This window comes from Alternaria arbusti, assembly GCF_024043155.1.
Source record: "Alternaria arbusti strain BMP 1465 chromosome Unknown scaffold_19, whole genome shotgun sequence".
NCBI lineage: Eukaryota > Fungi > Ascomycota > Dothideomycetes > Pleosporales > Pleosporaceae > Alternaria > Alternaria arbusti.
Window position 1 is genome coordinate 41,087 of NW_026249959.1, and position 15,928 is coordinate 57,014.

The 15,928-nt window shown below is 54.0% G+C and overlaps 8 protein-coding genes across 8 annotated transcripts; 4 read left to right on the forward strand and 4 right to left on the reverse strand.

Moving 5' to 3' along the window:
- Positions 1–216: 216 nt before the first annotated feature.
- Positions 217–1,312, reverse strand: J4E86_009845 (uncharacterized protein; the record flags this gene model as incomplete). The annotated part of the gene is made up of 2 exons (XM_051450345.1): positions 217–1,241; positions 1,306–1,312. The coding sequence occupies 2 exons, from the start codon at positions 1,310–1,312 to the stop codon at positions 217–219; spliced, it is 1,032 nt and encodes a 343-aa protein (XP_051298266.1).
- Positions 1,313–1,464: 152 nt separating this feature from the next.
- Positions 1,465–2,711, forward strand: J4E86_009846 (uncharacterized protein; the record flags this gene model as incomplete). The annotated part of the gene is made up of 3 exons (XM_051450346.1): positions 1,465–1,753; positions 1,800–1,900; positions 1,950–2,711. The coding sequence occupies 3 exons, from the start codon at positions 1,465–1,467 to the stop codon at positions 2,709–2,711; spliced, it is 1,152 nt and encodes a 383-aa protein (XP_051298267.1).
- Positions 2,712–3,154: 443 nt separating this feature from the next.
- J4E86_009847 (uncharacterized protein) lies at positions 3,155–4,810 on the forward strand (the record flags this gene model as incomplete). Its single annotated transcript, XM_051450347.1, has 2 exons — positions 3,155–3,363; positions 3,421–4,810. The coding sequence occupies 2 exons, from the start codon at positions 3,155–3,157 to the stop codon at positions 4,808–4,810; spliced, it is 1,599 nt and encodes a 532-aa protein (XP_051298268.1).
- Positions 4,811–5,239: 429 nt separating this feature from the next.
- J4E86_009848 (uncharacterized protein) lies at positions 5,240–5,764 on the forward strand (the record flags this gene model as incomplete). Its single annotated transcript, XM_051450348.1, has 2 exons — positions 5,240–5,505; positions 5,677–5,764. The coding sequence occupies 2 exons, from the start codon at positions 5,240–5,242 to the stop codon at positions 5,762–5,764; spliced, it is 354 nt and encodes a 117-aa protein (XP_051298269.1).
- A 1,961-nt stretch (positions 5,765–7,725) lies between these two features.
- J4E86_009849 (uncharacterized protein) lies at positions 7,726–8,270 on the forward strand (the record flags this gene model as incomplete). The annotated part of the gene is made up of 2 exons (XM_051450349.1): positions 7,726–7,800; positions 7,860–8,270. 2 exons carry the CDS (start codon positions 7,726–7,728, stop codon positions 8,268–8,270), a joined length of 486 nt encoding a protein of 161 aa, XP_051298270.1.
- Positions 8,271–8,484: 214 nt separating this feature from the next.
- CEL1_2 (Esterase/lipase/thioesterase) lies at positions 8,485–9,909 on the reverse strand (the record flags this gene model as incomplete). Its single annotated transcript, XM_051450350.1, has 2 exons — positions 8,485–9,557; positions 9,612–9,909. 2 exons carry the CDS (start codon positions 9,907–9,909, stop codon positions 8,485–8,487), a joined length of 1,371 nt encoding a protein of 456 aa, XP_051298271.1.
- Positions 9,910–12,592: 2,683 nt separating this feature from the next.
- Positions 12,593–13,629, reverse strand: J4E86_009851 (uncharacterized protein; the record flags this gene model as incomplete). The annotated part of the gene is made up of 2 exons (XM_051450351.1): positions 12,593–12,687; positions 12,744–13,629. 2 exons carry the CDS (start codon positions 13,627–13,629, stop codon positions 12,593–12,595), a joined length of 981 nt encoding a protein of 326 aa, XP_051298272.1.
- An 861-nt stretch (positions 13,630–14,490) lies between these two features.
- J4E86_009852 (uncharacterized protein) lies at positions 14,491–15,506 on the reverse strand (the record flags this gene model as incomplete). Its single annotated transcript, XM_051450352.1, has 2 exons — positions 14,491–15,429; positions 15,477–15,506. The coding sequence occupies 2 exons, from the start codon at positions 15,504–15,506 to the stop codon at positions 14,491–14,493; spliced, it is 969 nt and encodes a 322-aa protein (XP_051298273.1).
- Between the last annotated feature and the right edge of the window lie 422 nt (positions 15,507–15,928).

The following is a 15,928-nucleotide window of genomic DNA, read 5'->3' on the forward strand; positions in this document are numbered from 1 at the left end:
GGAGCGGCGAGCTTGGCATCTGTGTGCAGGAGCGATTGCGGGTCCTTTCCACGTGTTAATTGAGCTGAAGCACATGCATCACATTTTGGAGACCAACCTCAGTTGATTTGAAAACTTGAGATCGGTAGTGAAAGGCTTTCGCCATCTAAAGCTCGATTGATCAACTGGTATATTTATCTTGCAATCCCATACAGCCGTGAACATACATCATCGTGCCTATTTTTTCTTGCCGGACGCCTCGGTCGCACTCAGTTCCCTGATGAAGACCTTGGTCACGCCGTCAGGTACGTCGTCGACGCCATCCTCGAAGCCTGGGCTCACTCCAATGGCTACGTATTTGCCGTCGTTGGAGAAATCGATAGTCTGGACGCTAGCAGGGAACTTCTGGTACTGTCTTATCCTCCTCTTTGCTACGGCGTCCCACAAAGCGACTATGCCGTCTCCGCCTCCTGTCGCGAAAGTGCCGTGGACTGGGTGGTATGCGAGCGCGTGAACTGGGTAGACGATGTCCTGGCCATCAACATTTTGTCGGTGGCATTTGAACGCGTACTTGCGCGACTGCGACTCTTCAGATGGGTCGAACCACTCGACTGCTACACGTCCCTCGATGCTCGAGCTAGAGTATCCTGCATCGTTTGGCATGCAAGACACGGCGCGTGTCATATACTTCATAGAGCTCTCCCGCTGCTGCCACGGCTCCACTCCCACTTCCTCACCGCCGCCTGTCTTGGCAGCTTCTGCCAGCTTGTCCAGCTCGTAGATGTTGACTGCGCGGCTGGCCATGGCGACAACTAGTTTGGTGGGCGAGGCGGAGAGGGAGAAGGGCTTGGACGGCAGGCGGATGGCAGAGAAGTCGCCGGGTTGCGAAAGGTCGTGGAGGTGCAGTGTCGAGTCCCATGACGAGGAGATCAGGAGGTTGTGCGGGGCGGAGTAGAGAACGTTACGAACACCCTGGGAGTGTGTAGACATGATGGTCTGCGCGCCCGTCTCGAGGTCAATTCTCCGCACCTCCCAGTCGAGCCCGCAGGAAAAGGCCTCGTTGTCGTCGCGTCCGAAGCAGACATCTAGCACGGGCGCGCGGTGTTCGAATTTCTGGAGCAGCTTGCCGCCGGGCTCAGCATGCGTATCGTAGAGGTAGACATGGCGGTCCCAGGAGGAGACGAGCAGGCGTGTTGGGTTGTTGGTCGCGAACTTGACCGACGAGATGGGCTCCGTCGGGTTTTGCGCAAGCTCGAATTGGCCTGACTGGGTTAGTCTGAGTCTGTGTCGCTATAGAGTCGCTGTGGCGATATATAAGCAACTTACTTGACATGTTGGCGGTATGTGTTGCTGCTCGTGGTGGAAGCTGCGCGCTGGATCGAAGCTCGAAGACGCGGGAGTCCGCAAGCCAAACATTTGGGATCTGCGCTAACGCCCCTCCAAAAGTTCCCCAGCAACTCCCTCGTCACGCTTACACCAACCACGATGCCCTTTGCCCAACTCGTCATAGGCCCGCCGGGCTCAGGCAAGTCGACGTACTGCGATGGCATGCAGCAGTTCATGGGCGCCATCGAGCGCAAGTGCTCCGTCGTCAATCTGGACCCCGCCAACGATCACACCTCGTACACGCCCGCCGTAGACGTCCGAGACCTGGTCACGATCGATGAGATCATGGAGCAGGAGACTCTGGGCCCAAATGGAGGAATCTTATTTGCACTCGAGGAACTAGAACACAACTTCGACTGGTTAGAGGAGAGCCTGAAGGAACTAGGAGGTTTGCGACAACACTCTACGTCCTCGAAGTATACTAACAGGCTCAGATGACTACGTCCTCTTCGACTGCCCCGGCCAGGTCGAGCTCTTCACACACCACGGATCGCTGCGCAATATCTTCTTCCGCCTACAAAAACTTGGGTATCGAGTATTCGCCCACCGCCCATGGCTTGCAACTGGAGGCTAACATGAACCAGCTCGTCGTCGTACACCTGACTGACTCGATCATCCTCTCGCGACCGTCGCTCTACGTTTCCTCCCTCCTGCTCGCCCTGCGCAGCATGCTGCAGATGGACCTGCCTCACCTGAATGTTCTCACCAAAATCGATAACCTCCGCAACTACCCCAATCTTCCCTTCAATCTCGACTACTACACCGAAGTCCAGGATCTACAATACCTACTGCCGCACCTCAACCGCGAACAGACGTCCGGCATTCCGGGCCCCACCATAGCCGGCGCAAACGAGGACGTGGATCCGGACGACGACGAACCGACCTCAAAGTTCTCCGCGCTGAACAAAGCTATCGTAGAACTCGTCGAGGACTTTGCGCTGGTAGGCTTCGAGACACTGGCGGTTGAGGATAAGAAGAGCATGATGACGCTACTGCGGGCTATCGATCGTGCAGGTGGCTTCGCGATGGGTGGAATAGAGGGCGCAAATGACACAGTGTGGCAAATGGCCATGCGCGAGAACGGGGCGACTATGGACGCTCGCGATGTACAGGAGAGGTGGCTGGACAGGCGGGACGAGCTTGACGAAGAAGAGAGGAAGGCATGGGAGGACGAGACCAAAGAGATGCGCGACCCATCACCCAAGAACCCTCCCCAAGCACCACCCGCCGCAAAACCACCTACAAAGCCCAAGGATCAGGATAGTGATGACGACATGGACGATCTTGAGGAGATGCGACAGTTCATGGAGAAGAAGGACTCCGGCATCAACGTAGTTAGAAAGTGAGGTAAAGATGCATCGGACCCTTAGGCAGCGCAACGACCGCACGCCTGTTCAGCGTGCTCCCTGACGCTATAGTAGCGATGTCAGCTTTTTGTGAGCTTTCACGACAGGGACTGTATGGCTACAGCGTCCTATCTACATAGAGTGACGGTCTAAACGTCATGGCGATTTGCAAGCTTGTAGAAATCTTGCAAGGTTGGGAATGGGAGCACCGCTTGATGTACAGGGAATGGCTTGAGCCGAGGAGCTGCGCGCGACCACCATGAAGGAAGGTCAGGCACTTAGTCCAGGTTTGGATCTTGAAACAACGCGTCGCGTGAGCAAACATGCACGCGCCCGCACGGCTCGATAGTCGACTATTGTATAGAATCTGGCCCTGCACTAGACCCTAATCGATACCGTCTAATGTCATCGTATTGCTCCCTTGGCTGTTTTTGACTGCGCACATGCTTAAACGCAAGCCCTCGCGCGACCTGGTCCCCAGCGGCGGCCCCCACGTCTCCATCTTTAGCAGCGACCCCACGCTTAGTCGTCATAAGCGGAAGCGCTCGCTCTTCCGTTCCCAGCACAACAGGGCGCAGTGGGTACCCGAGCCAGAGCGCGACATGAGTGAACTGCTAGATTTCGTTCTGCAACATGAAGATGCCTTCAAGAAGTGAGTCCACCCATATATCGGCGACACCCTCCAGGGCTGCATTGCTGACTAGCACAGCCAGCATCGCCTTGCATCGCTCTATGCAGACTTTCGGCAACAGCTCGAGATAAACCCCGAAGGCTACCATGCGAACATCGCCGCATGGACGAAAGCTCTCGTCGACGCCTCGCGGGCGGGCGTCATCCCGAGGCAGGGCACCACCCACGATCTTCTGAACATACGAGCCGCCGAGGAGCTCGCGCGAGCCTTACAACACCCACAGTATGGCAAGCCCACCTGTCTACCGGCTGTATTCCATGAGGCAGTGCAAAAGAAGGAGATGGTACCTTTGAAGGACTTCATGTCGTCAAAAGAGAGCATATACAAGACATCGTGGATACCTTCGCCGTGGCAGGTGCTTCAGTGGAGCTTGCGGCAGGTTGGGGTCCTGGGGCAGGTACGGGCGCCGGCCAAGATGGAGGTCGGGAACTTCGTCGTCGTCAAGAATGTCGAAGTTGCTGCGGACGAGATACTCAAGAAGATGAAGGAGCACGTATCCACGGCTGACCGGGTACTATCGAAGACAGACTTCTTGAAACGTTTCGCGACTATACTAAATCCGACTGCACCACTTACGACGAACGACCTCGATATACTCCTCGTATTTCTTGCCCGAGACAAGCAAGCGATATCTCACAATGATCAGACGATCAAGTTCAAGCCAGAACATGAGGCTGTCCCCCTGCCTGTCACAGAAGAAGACGCCGCTATTGCCAATCTTCGCGACACACTAGCGAATATCAACGCGCAGATACCGCCATTGATGGAGAAGATTGCTCTGGCCGATGCAGCCGCACGGGAAGCCGTAGTCGCGAAGCAGATGGTCCGCGCCAAAGCTGCTCTGCGCTCCAAGAAGCTTGCCGAAAACGCTCTCGCTCAACGTTCGGATGTCGCCCTCCAGCTCGAGCAAGTCTACACCGATCTACAACAAGCCGCTGATCAGGTCGAGATCGTGGAGGCCATGCGAGCTGGTGCAGCGGCCCTCAAAGGTCTCAATGAGAAGGTTGGCGGTGCAGAGGGTATTCAGGGTGTTGTCGATGCCGTCAACGAACAAATGGCGACCACGGAAGAAATCACAAATATCATCAATGAGACCGACCAGCCTCTTGATGAGGGCGAGATTGACGATGAATTCGAAGCACTTGAGAAGGCGGATCGCGAGAAGCGCGAGAAGGAAGAGGCCGAGAGGACCGCTGCAAGGCTAGCAGAGCTTGAGGCAGTGGAGAAGAAGCGCAAGGAGAGGGAAGCTGCAGACGAGGAGCAACGGCAGAAGGAGGCAGTTGACGCGGGCAGAACGGAGAAACAGGTCGATGAGGCGTCTCAGAGTATGGCAAGGATGTCTTTCCATCAGCCGGATGATGAGATGGAAGATCCTGAGGAGGAGAAGCGCACACCTGCTTATGCCTAGGCATGCTTTGAGTATTCTGCGTTCAAATGGTTTATCTGCATAGCATCGGCGTTGCGGGATCTTATACCACAGATCAGATACCTAGGTACTGATGGTACACTACGCATTCATCATTTTGAAGAAATGTTACACTTTTACATATACAGCAACTATACACTCGCCAGACGATACTTGTTCTTTGTGCTGCAATTTAAGTTTTGACAACAATCCCTGTGAGCCCTGGAGCAGCTCGACATCTCATTGCTCCTTCGCTCCGGCGCCACTAGCCGGCGCCACGCCAAGCAATCGCAGGGAACGCGGAACCTCACCTTGACGACGACACAACCAGCACCTATCAACCCCCATCACAACCCGCTGCTCCTACGCCGGGACCGAACCAACCCACTCTACGTCTGCCTCAGCCCTCGATCCGCTCGCCTGCAGACCACCATGAACTCCGTCCGCGCCGCGACCAGCGCCTCGCGCACCGCCCTCACCGCTTCGGCTCGCACAGCAGCTCCCCGCCGAGCCTTCTCACAGTCACAAACGAAGCGATCAGGTCACGGACCCAGCTACGATCCCCCATCCGGATGGCTCTTTGGCGTCAAGCCCGGCGAGCAGTATGAGAAGGAGGGGTGGGAGAACGCCATGTACTGGGGCTTTGGAGGAGCTTGTGCGTTTGGCGTTGTGGCTTACGCTTTCAAGCCGGATACTAGGTATGTGCAAATTTCGTGTTGGAGGGAGATGAGTGGGGATCGTGCGGGGTGGGTGAAGAGGTGGAATAGGAGGGAGGGGTTATGAATGGGCGATGGAAACAGCTCCCAAAGAAGCGGCAGAAAGAGTGCAGCGGCAATGCATTGGTCGCGCAGAGACTAACACCCCACCAGCATCCAAACCTGGGCCCTAGAAGAGGCGCGACGAAGACTCGAAGCCGAGGGTATCCTCGCAGACCCAGACACCGTCAAGAAGGAGTAAAACGACACCTTCAGCAAGTCAGCAAAGACCCTAGACATGGGGTGGAAGTCTTACAGCAACACCACGGAAACTGTATATATGCTAGTGGGGACGAGGATGCGACACCTTTTTCTTTTGTGAGCTTGGATCTGGATGGGCTAGACGCTCGATAGACTATGCAATGATGGCTGAGTAGCCGAGGGTAGGCAATTGTATTTTTTTGTTATGGAATCTGGTGAACGGCATGTCCACGGGTATGTGGTGTGATGCTGATGATCCTGCGCAACCTTTGGCTATGTGCAGGTGGTAGACGATGTTTGTCGATATTTCAGAGGCTGCTGAGGCCCGCGTACATGAAGCATTTTCACTTCGGCCAATACGTGAGGCTGTTCTTTCAAGACACAATCTTCCTTAGGGATTGAGAAATGCCCTGGGGCACTCCTTCCTTCCCCCAGGCCAACACTAGCTGCTTCGGGTTAGTTATCGCTGTGCCGCAGCTCACAGGAGGGCACGTCACAATCTTCGCACCTACAGCCTTAGAAGCCATCACTACCGTCCTCCATTACGCCAGACTCAATACTCTGATCTTTCCCGCCAGAATGCCGCAAAGCCAAAGCGCACTGTTACGCCTACCTATAGAACTCCGGCTTCAGATTTACTCATACCTGCTGCCTAACGACGTCCACCTACGCCTCCGAAATGGCACGCTCCTTGCATCGGCCTGTATTCAAGGCGGTGCCCCTTTCCGCGGCGATGTATCTAGTTACGACATTGAATACACCGACGAGACTTGGCAAGTTCATGTGCCCACGTCTGTGTACGCCCGTCGTCTACAGTCAACCTGGGGTCTTCACTGGTCGTGCGAGGAACACACCTCGTTGTCACACTTCTTGTTGACTGAATGTACGGACATTCCCAATCTTCTGAACATTTTCCCGGGCGTGTAAGTACATTGGAAGGCTTGGTGTCAAGCGCTTACGCCATTAGTCGTAATGAAGTGTACGATTTCCTTGCTCGTACTTCGACTATCCATGTCTCCGACCTGGACCTCATCGATTACTGGGCAAGAGCTTCGGAGGTAACTATGCCAGTCTCTTCCGAACTCGCGAAGATGCCAGTATTAAATGTCAGTCGTCTGAGTATCACGCTCAAGCTTCCGTTAGCTTTCTTCCAGTCAGTGGAGGGACTCTCAGGCAACTATCCTACATCCTCAGAAATAGGTCCAGCAACGCAGCCAGCACGTCTTTGGCAAGATTTGGGCTCCATTCTCAGTCGTTTCGAAGCTCTCAAGAAGCTGGACTTGTGGCTCGATCATAATGAGCCGCAATTTTGGGTAGTGGTCAACGAGCGCTCGACCCTTGACCCTCTTCTCATACAACTAAGTAGTCATCCCAATCTCGACGTCACCGTCATGCTACCCATGCTTCACCCGAAATTTGAACAGAACGAGCGACATTACACTGGAGACAGCATCTCGGGGAATATTCGAGTGAACAGGGTGTTGAGATCGAAAAAGCATGCTGTTATTGGTGCTCAAGGATGTATCGAAATTGTTGCATGCAACGACTTTCCATTGTTCTCCGAGACATATCAGGCGAGAGGGATGGGTTTGTCTGCGTTGGTCGGACGGGAGCGGGAACAATGGAAACAAGGGCGCGATGTGGAGGATCAGTACAGAAAGCTTACGAGGGGTCGGTACTCAAATTGGTATCCCTAGACTGTAGCGTAACTAGTCATCGGTCATCGACTCGTTGCTTCTATAGTCACACATCACAGTGCTGACTGCATCATTTTCTACTGGTGTGAGCTGCAAAAGGGCGCGGAAATTTAGCGATGCCCTCATTTTCACCGCTCATGTGAGCGTTTGCCCCTTCGTCAACTTGTTTAGCGCAGTCACCTTCTGTCAACAACGATTTGTGGTGAACTTACTTTCGATATCACGATCCAAACGACTACTCTGTCGAAATCCATCTGCCACGAGCATGGCGAAGAAGAAAGCAGCAAAAGCTCGCTTGAGCGATACGAGCGATGAGAGCGAAGTGGATGGCAGCGTACCAGTAACTGCGCCTACGACTCCGCTACTTCGTAGAGCAACACGCTGACACTATACTGGCAGAATATCGACGATCTCGCTACTTTCATCGAGGCCTACAAGCAGCTACAAACCAACAACACAAACTTACGCAACAAACTCGCAGAGCGCAAACGCGAACATGACCAAACTAAAGTTCAACTCGAAAAGGCGGCACATGCCAAATACGCTGCTGAGTTCGAGGCAATGCGAGAGGAGATGAGCGTTATGCGGCAAGACAAAGCGGGCTGGATAGAATCTATCGAAGATCTGGAGTCTGAAGCATTGACTGCCAAAGACAAGGTTGCAACTCTTGTGGCTGAGAAATCGAAGCTTCAGCGTTCGGTGGTAGAACTCCATGGAGCCATGGCAGGATTGTACCAGACGATCGAGGAAGGCAACAAGCGCTTTAATGAAGTCAAGGAGCGAGTGAAGGCCTTTGCGACCGAGCTCTAGTTATTCAAGGGGGCGACACACGCGAACAGCATGGTAGATACGTCAAGTACAACGAATGCAATCAATTTGTCTCTATATGCACACTTCTAGATCCACCTCAAGTATATACAATTGCGAAGCCAAACGAGAGGACAGCCGGAGGGAATCCACAAACTCTTACAGTACCGAGCTCCAGTCCTTTTCCAGCATCTTATCCAACAACCTCATCGAGCGCTTATGCGGGCTGGGCGAAAGTAGAGCCAATGGGTCCGAACTTGATGTTGGAGAAGACGACAGTGGCGCCAGGCGAGTTAGCCTCAACATCCTCAGGCTTGCCAGAGTCAGTAGCGCAGGTACCACGGGCAGCACCAAGCTTGTCAGGGCTAGCATCGGTAGGGTAGGTGGAGTCGAGCCAGAGCATGTTGACCGCATGGTCGTCCCAGAGGGACATGACGAGGACGTGTCCGCGAGCAAGCGAAGCACCCATGCCGTTGAGGCCACCGAGGGTCTTGAAGGAGTTTGTGTCACCGAAAGTGGTCTTCTGCGCCTCACAGAAGGACTCGGTGATGGAGTTACCGGAGACGCCCTCGATAGCGGAGTCGGAGTTCTTGAAGACCTTTCCGCCTTGGATGTAGAAGCGCTTGATGTCAGAGAGGCTGGAGCCAGAGCCGATGAACTGGGTGACAACGGTCATCTTCTTGGTGGTGTCGAGAGTCATGCCGGGGCCGTAGAAGTCCTTGACACCCATGCGGTAGCTGTTGAAGTCACAGCCGTCCTTGTCGCAGAGTCCGCCGTAGCGGTTGTCGCCGTCACCGCAGCTGACCTCGTCAGTGCACTCCTGGAGACCAGTGCCCTTGCAGGGATGGGGAGTGTAGGCAGTGGAGATGGAGTTGGCCTCCCAGATGTCCATCTCGGGGCAGCAGGCACCGATCTTGCCGGAGCCGGCGTTGGGGTCGGCGTCGGACGGGTTCCAGCCCTCAACGTTGGCTACACCGTTGATGAACTTGATGTCGTGGGGGCACTGCGAGTCGCAGTATCCGGTTCCGTACTTGGCACCGGCCTTGTTGTTGCCTTTGTTGATGCCACCGTCGGCGGCCATCTCGACGAAGTAGAGAGCACCGTTCAGACCGCAGGGTAGCTTGGAGACATCGACATCGAAGGTGAACTCCTTGCCGATCAGGTTGAACATCTGGTACTTGGTGTCGCTCTCCATGAGGTAGGTGCGAGAACCAATGTTTGCAGCGTAAGAACCCTTGGTGACGAACTGGAGGCTCAAAGAGTTGCTGCTGGTCTTGATACCGTAGGTGCCTAAGATCGTTAGCTAAGGGCTTCACATGTTGTGTCGTGGACATGTTAACGTACCAGAGTAGTCAGCACCGTCGATAGCGCAGTTCTTGGTGCAAGTGCTGCCGTCAGGGCAAGCGGTCGTGTTCCAAGAGTTGCCGTCGTAGCAGTTGGTGTATCCACTGGTGACATGAGACCAGCGCCAGTTGGCATCGAGCGTAATGGAACCCTGCTTGGTGGTGCAGCTGTTTCCACCGGTACCAGTGCAAGTCTGCCATGTCAACTTGGGGTGTGTCTCTGCTGTCGATGTGCCAGCCTGCTGAGCGCGGGCGGCTCCGAAGAGCGAGAGCGAGGTGAGGGCGAGTGTCCTGTACATTTTGGCTTCTTGAGTGAAGATATGTTGTTGGATGTCGAAAGCATTGGAGCGATGGGCTGACCTTCTTATACAACATTCTTGAGCTCATGGCTACTAATCAAAGTACTCTGCAGAAGTACCCATATGACTGTTGATTATTGCAAGGTGCAGGAGATCTACACCCTTGACGTCCCTCTGTGATGTTCTCACCAATGCTGTAAGAGGAACGGAACATCGGGAGCGCAAAAGAACGCTAGGAGTGCCAGAGTAATGAAGGATAGATGAGGTATGCCCTGTTGCGCCGCATCGTGGGGTAGTCTGGGGTATTGCGGAGATCTGTGCGCCACCACGCCCGGGATCTTTGCCTTAAAGAGATAGTGTAGGGAGTGACGAATGGAGAAGCATATGGAGACGTACTATCAACCGTCGGCTTCACTGGTGGCCAAGTCTTAGCCTTCCGTCTCATTCGACAGTGATGGGTCAGCCTCGTATGTGAGAAGGCAAAGCTGTGGATCAGCACTCGTAGCTGTGTCCTTGATATTTGCATACAGTATTGTGGCTGGGTCACGAGTGACCGCATGTGCACACACCACCCAGGAGAATACATCATGCTGGCTTTCACAGTAAAAAGATACGCGACGATGTATACTCCAATATGTGTTGTACCTTGGGTACAGCTCAGGACCATATCGCGTTGTTTTGTGCAATTCCACCCGGTGAGCTCAAAACCCGGTAGGAATAGATTGCTTTTTCCATGATCCATGGGCATATACGAGAGACTTTTCTAGAAAGATTTTCCGGACTGGGGGGGCACACTTAATCTGTAGCAGAGGTCATGAGGCTCAGATCTTTTCCCGGGTAACGGTTTGGGCGTGAAATCCAATACGAAGAAAGAAGACTGAGATACGTACTTCGTTGGGAGCGGCACAAGGATACAGTCAGGTAAGTTGCATTGAGCCCCTCCTTCTGTTGCTCGAGTCTCATTGCTGTAGTAAACAACCATGACTGGCGCTGCTTGACATGCCGGTGTACGAATGGTATCGTCAGAGACTGGCCAGTATGTTTCCCCGTGTTGAAATGCATGAGAAGCATTGAGGCAGTTTCATCAGGTGTCCTTTCGTGGTGGAATGCAGGTACCGAGTTGAAGCGCCGAACCCTGTAAGCAAAACGAAGCTTCCGGAGCAGACGGGACGAGACCCTCACCCACAATTGGCTATGGATTTCAGAGCTTAATCAAGTAGCCCTGAGCCTTAGCAGAGTGGCATCGACCGGATTTCTCGGTCGAACTGCTAGTGCAGAATAGATTGAGGTCCAGGGGTGCCCGCTCGCCAAGACCGGAACATCCCAAGGTTCGCCATAAATTTGTCCGCCTGCTAGGCCGTTGGCAAGCAAAGCTTGTGACAGAAGACCATCAACGCGTCGTTTGGATCGTGGGTTATGGCAAGTCTCCAAGTAGCGCTGCACCGCAAAGACGCAGATGCTGTCTCCCAGGATGGTTTGTTGTGCATGACGTCCGAGGTTCAGCCTAATCTTCCAGCAACGTGCAATATACGTTCCGGCCACTCGATATGAACTCCGCACCAGTATTCGACGATCACAGGTTCTCGGTGGTTGCGACCCAGGTGGGCGGCAGTTTTCCAGGGCTTAGCGAATCAGGTGCGCTGTCATATACTGCGACCGGGTATAACACATTGAGCCGCAATCATCGTGACAGCGTGACCTCACAACACGGCCCAGGGGCACAAAACGCGCAGTTCAGTGGACATGCTTTGCTGGTACCGAGTCTGCATCACTCTGCTTGAAACCGAGAGTGAGATACGTGGCTCCGGAAGCATAGATTGGTCGCATACCTGGGTACACTTCAGAGTCTTTAGGAAGTTCAAAGACTTGGGCAATTCGTATGTTGTCACCTACGTAACGTATTCCGACATGTATCGCAAGTGAGAAGCATCTATGTAGTAAGTAGGGAGATGGGTTGCGATGGTGTTTGGAGGTTGGACACCCCCCAAAGTGGGCAGGAAGGGTCCAAAGGCCTAGACCTCAAGAAGGCTAGCGTATCCCCCCGCACCTCGAGACATCGCCCGGGCGAAGTCTAGGTACCTAGGTACCTGATGCTAGGTTATCACTTTGAACTATTCTCCGTCTTTACAAGCCTCTTTCCGTTCAGATTTACTTCTAGTCAAGATTCTTCCATGATGTAGGCATATCGCCTGGTATGTGGTATATTGCCCAACTCCGAAATGTCTATATCTAAACCTACGCTGTGTACCCGGTAGACTCCTACAATGAAAGGTGGCTGCAGGTACTCAAAGAAAGCTAAATAAGCTTGGAAAACCAGAAGAACGTCTAGAAAAGTCCATGCCCATGACGAGCATCTAGCCGAATCAACTCTTCAGCAACATCTCTCGCAACATCTCGTGTGTCTTCAGCGTACTTCCGAGCCACTGCTTCGTTCTCTTCTCTTGTTCGCCAATACCTCGGTCTTGCACTGGACCGTCTGATCTCATCGGGTCCTTCTTCAGAAGTATTCCTCCTCATGAAGGACCGATAGATGCGAGACTTGGGTGCGCTGCTAGCCGCCACAACCCCAGGGTGAGTAGCCTCTTTCGACCCATCTTCCACCTCCGCAGCCTCAAACGCACGTCTGACAGATCCCGCAGGTCGGCTGGTAAGTCTCACGAGACAAGTATTGGCCCCACTACCCTCAGCACAGCTTCCTACTCCATGCGCTCTCCATCCTGTCTCGAACGGCGTCCTTCCCGTACCCAGATCCCGCCAGCTCTGCACCACCAACCTGACCTGTCCGCCTGTAGCGTGCGAGAAGTCTTGGCTGGTCACGCTCCAATCCGTCGCACAGGTGGAGCAGTTCTGCGTGAACTGGTACTTCCAGCCTCGGCGGATGACGTTGTCGATGGCGGCCATGATACCCGTGTGGCCGTTTGGCGTATCGCGGTGGCCTGTGACAATGTGTGGGAGGAGAGGCCAGAGCGACTTTAAAAGGTTGCGATTACGCGTCGTAAAGGCTGGCAACACAATGGCGTAAGAACTATGCAGCAAGAATCGGCCGTTGACTATCCTGGCGGAGACAGTGAGTTTGGTAGGAACGGGTGTCCTGGAGATGCGCGCCATATCTTTCTTCTCGTAAGTAAACGCAGATAGGGGAATGCCGTGATCGTCTCCCCGTGATGCGCGGTTGATGGCAAGTCGAACGTGGTGAAAGCGAAGTTTGTAGCCGTCTCCAGCGTCTAAGTAGCTGTTATAGTCGGCACAGTCTCTCCTCTTTCTTGAATATTGCTGGTTCTTTGGCCCTTCTTCCGCGGCCCATGCATGGAATTTGTCACACCAGCCGCAGAACCAATGGCCGGGAAAGGCGCGCTCTACTACCGCCTCGATAATCTTTCTCTTCTCAAAACGATTCTTGCTTCCCTTGACATGGCGAGACAGAACTTCGGTGCCGAGAGCGTAGTAGATGTAGCGGCCGGATAGACAGAAGGCTGCTGCCGACGCAGTGTCGAGATACGTATTGACTTGCTGGATAAGCTCGAGTGGGAGAGTAAGTACTGGAGCTTTCGGTGACTGTGGTGAGGGTTTGATTGTAGCCAGGGAGTCTGTAATCTCGTACTCTTCAAAGGTGGAATCTATGCTCGTTCTAGAGCTTGCGGTATCGGATGCCGAGTCGATGGTCGAGGGACGTGATGAGTGTGAGGAGCCAAAGCTCATAGATCGACGGAAGATGTTCATTTTTGCGTCTTGAACTATCTCTTCACTACCCGTGTGGTCGTTATGAGGCTCTCGAATTCTGAGGCTGAGACCAATATAAGAGTACCATAAAGGGGCAACAGACGCTATAAGTCAACACTGCCAGCGTATAAATTTAATAACAAGGACTAGTCAACAACACATCAAGAAAGGTACCGACATAGCCGTTGCAAGCTCGACGCCGTCTCGCGCGCGGCCACTGCATCCCCTTATCAATGCGCCTGGCCTCCGGCCGCCAATGCACGACATGTCATCCAGCCGCGGTTTCTAACGGGGCCTGACAGTGGCACGCAACGCACATGGCACCTCGAGTCCAGGCACATGCCTACCACTTTGCCGTTGTCAGGGTCCAGCAGACGTATCCGGCGGTGTAGGTGAGACAGCCGTCATTCACCTGATGTGCTTGGGCTAACCGAAGTGGGGCTAGGTGCAACGTGTGTGGTGGGGTGACCCGGTGGACGCTGCTAAGCGCCCTGACTGCGCCGCCACTCTTGCCCTACAATCTTGGAACGCGTAAGATTTGGTGCCAGATGAGTCAGAGCTTAGGAGCACGTCGGGCGAGAGAATGTCATTGTTGTTCCTCCTTGTGGTGAAGAGATTAATTTGCGAATAGAAAACGCTATGCTACGCGGAAAATAGTGGTAGATCTGACGAGCTTCGCTATCGTGCGATTCTGCCCGTCTGATGTACGCCAAAATGATAGATGTATATGGTACACGTGCGCTTCTGGTTCGAGAATGCGCAACCCTAGGTCATGTCATTACAACTTCTGGCTCTGTCATAAATCATCCCCTCCCCTCGTCCACAAAGCCTGGTAGGCCAGGAACGCGCCTCAGACGCGGTCTACTTGGGCAGCTCCGGATTTAGCTTAAGCTGGGGGACTGGCGGGCCAGTTCCAGCTCTCCGCCTCCGCTCGCGCTCGTTGAAACCAACAGGCTGGTCTAGTTGTGCGGTCTTCTTGAATTTGCCACCCAAACTGCGCATCCAGTCCTCGCCCTCGCCGGCATCAGCACCAAGCCAGTACTTGGGCGCACCGCTGAGCATGACGCGTCCTAGTTGCCCCTTCCAGCCGCTTCCCTCTTCTTTGCCTTCTGCGAAAGGGTTTTCAGCGAGATCGTTTGCGGACGTCTGCATGTTGTTCGAGTTGTACCATGCGGCGGAGGAGGCGTTTGCGGCGATGTGTTGGCGGAGGCACTGGCGCGCGAAAGCCAGCATGATGAAGACGAAGTAGACGCGAAGAGCCCAGAAGCCAGAGATGAGCGAGATGCTCATGATGCTTCCGCTTTGGAAGACGGCGTTGCCCAACCCCGCGCCAGCATCTCCGCCTTGTCCGACTGCTACGGCGTTCTGACCAGATTTCAGGCCGTCGGTGGGCTCCGCGATAATATCGACCTGTGTGACGTTGTGCTTGGGGCTGGTGAAACCCGCGTTGTCCTTCATGCCCGGCGATAGTCCGGCATTCTCGTCTGGGTGCGCGGCGAGCGTGTAGAACCACGCGATGCCGAAGAAGGCTGTATATAACGCGTTGATGACCGAGTCGAGCGCATACAGGTGCGCCAGCAATACCGACTCGAAGGGACTTTGTAACCGGATGTGCTTGTACAGGAATGTGGTAGCGAGGAGTGCGACGGTCGAGTAGAGGTACATGGACAGCTGGAAGCCATCGATCTTCGCGCCGGTAAGAAGCGCAAGGAGGCCGTAGACTCCCGACGCCTTGTTTATAACTTGGAGGTAAGTAATGATCTCGGCCCCCGTCCGAAGAGACATCTTCTGGAGGAACGTCTGCGCGCGGGTCAGTCCTGTCCATTTTAAGGTTTAGATTCACTTACCGTGGGACGTGGGATATCGAGGATGTTCATCGTGGCTATTATAGGGAGATGACGATGGGAGTGAAAGAGTTTGGGTGACGATGTTCGTTGTTGCAAGGCGCAAGTACTGCGGAAGGCCCGGGAGATTTAGCGCCCCTTTCAATACATGCGAGTCGTGGTCGTGCAATCCCTCCATCCATGGATATACTTTGTACCATGATTCGCGCAGACCTCATTCACACTGGATTCATTATATTTGCGTTAGAATGCCATATCTCCTTTAGGTTTCATCGTTGCTGGTGTTGCGCCTACTAATTCGAGTCTCGCCGAGTCTTGCGCCAGCTATGACGCATCCGCGACAACATCACGCGGCGCGCCTTCCACGCTTACTATCCCAGCCCCATGTACATATTTCGCCCTCGTCACCAAGTTCCAATCTTCAGCCAGCTAACTTATATGCCGGCCATGAACCA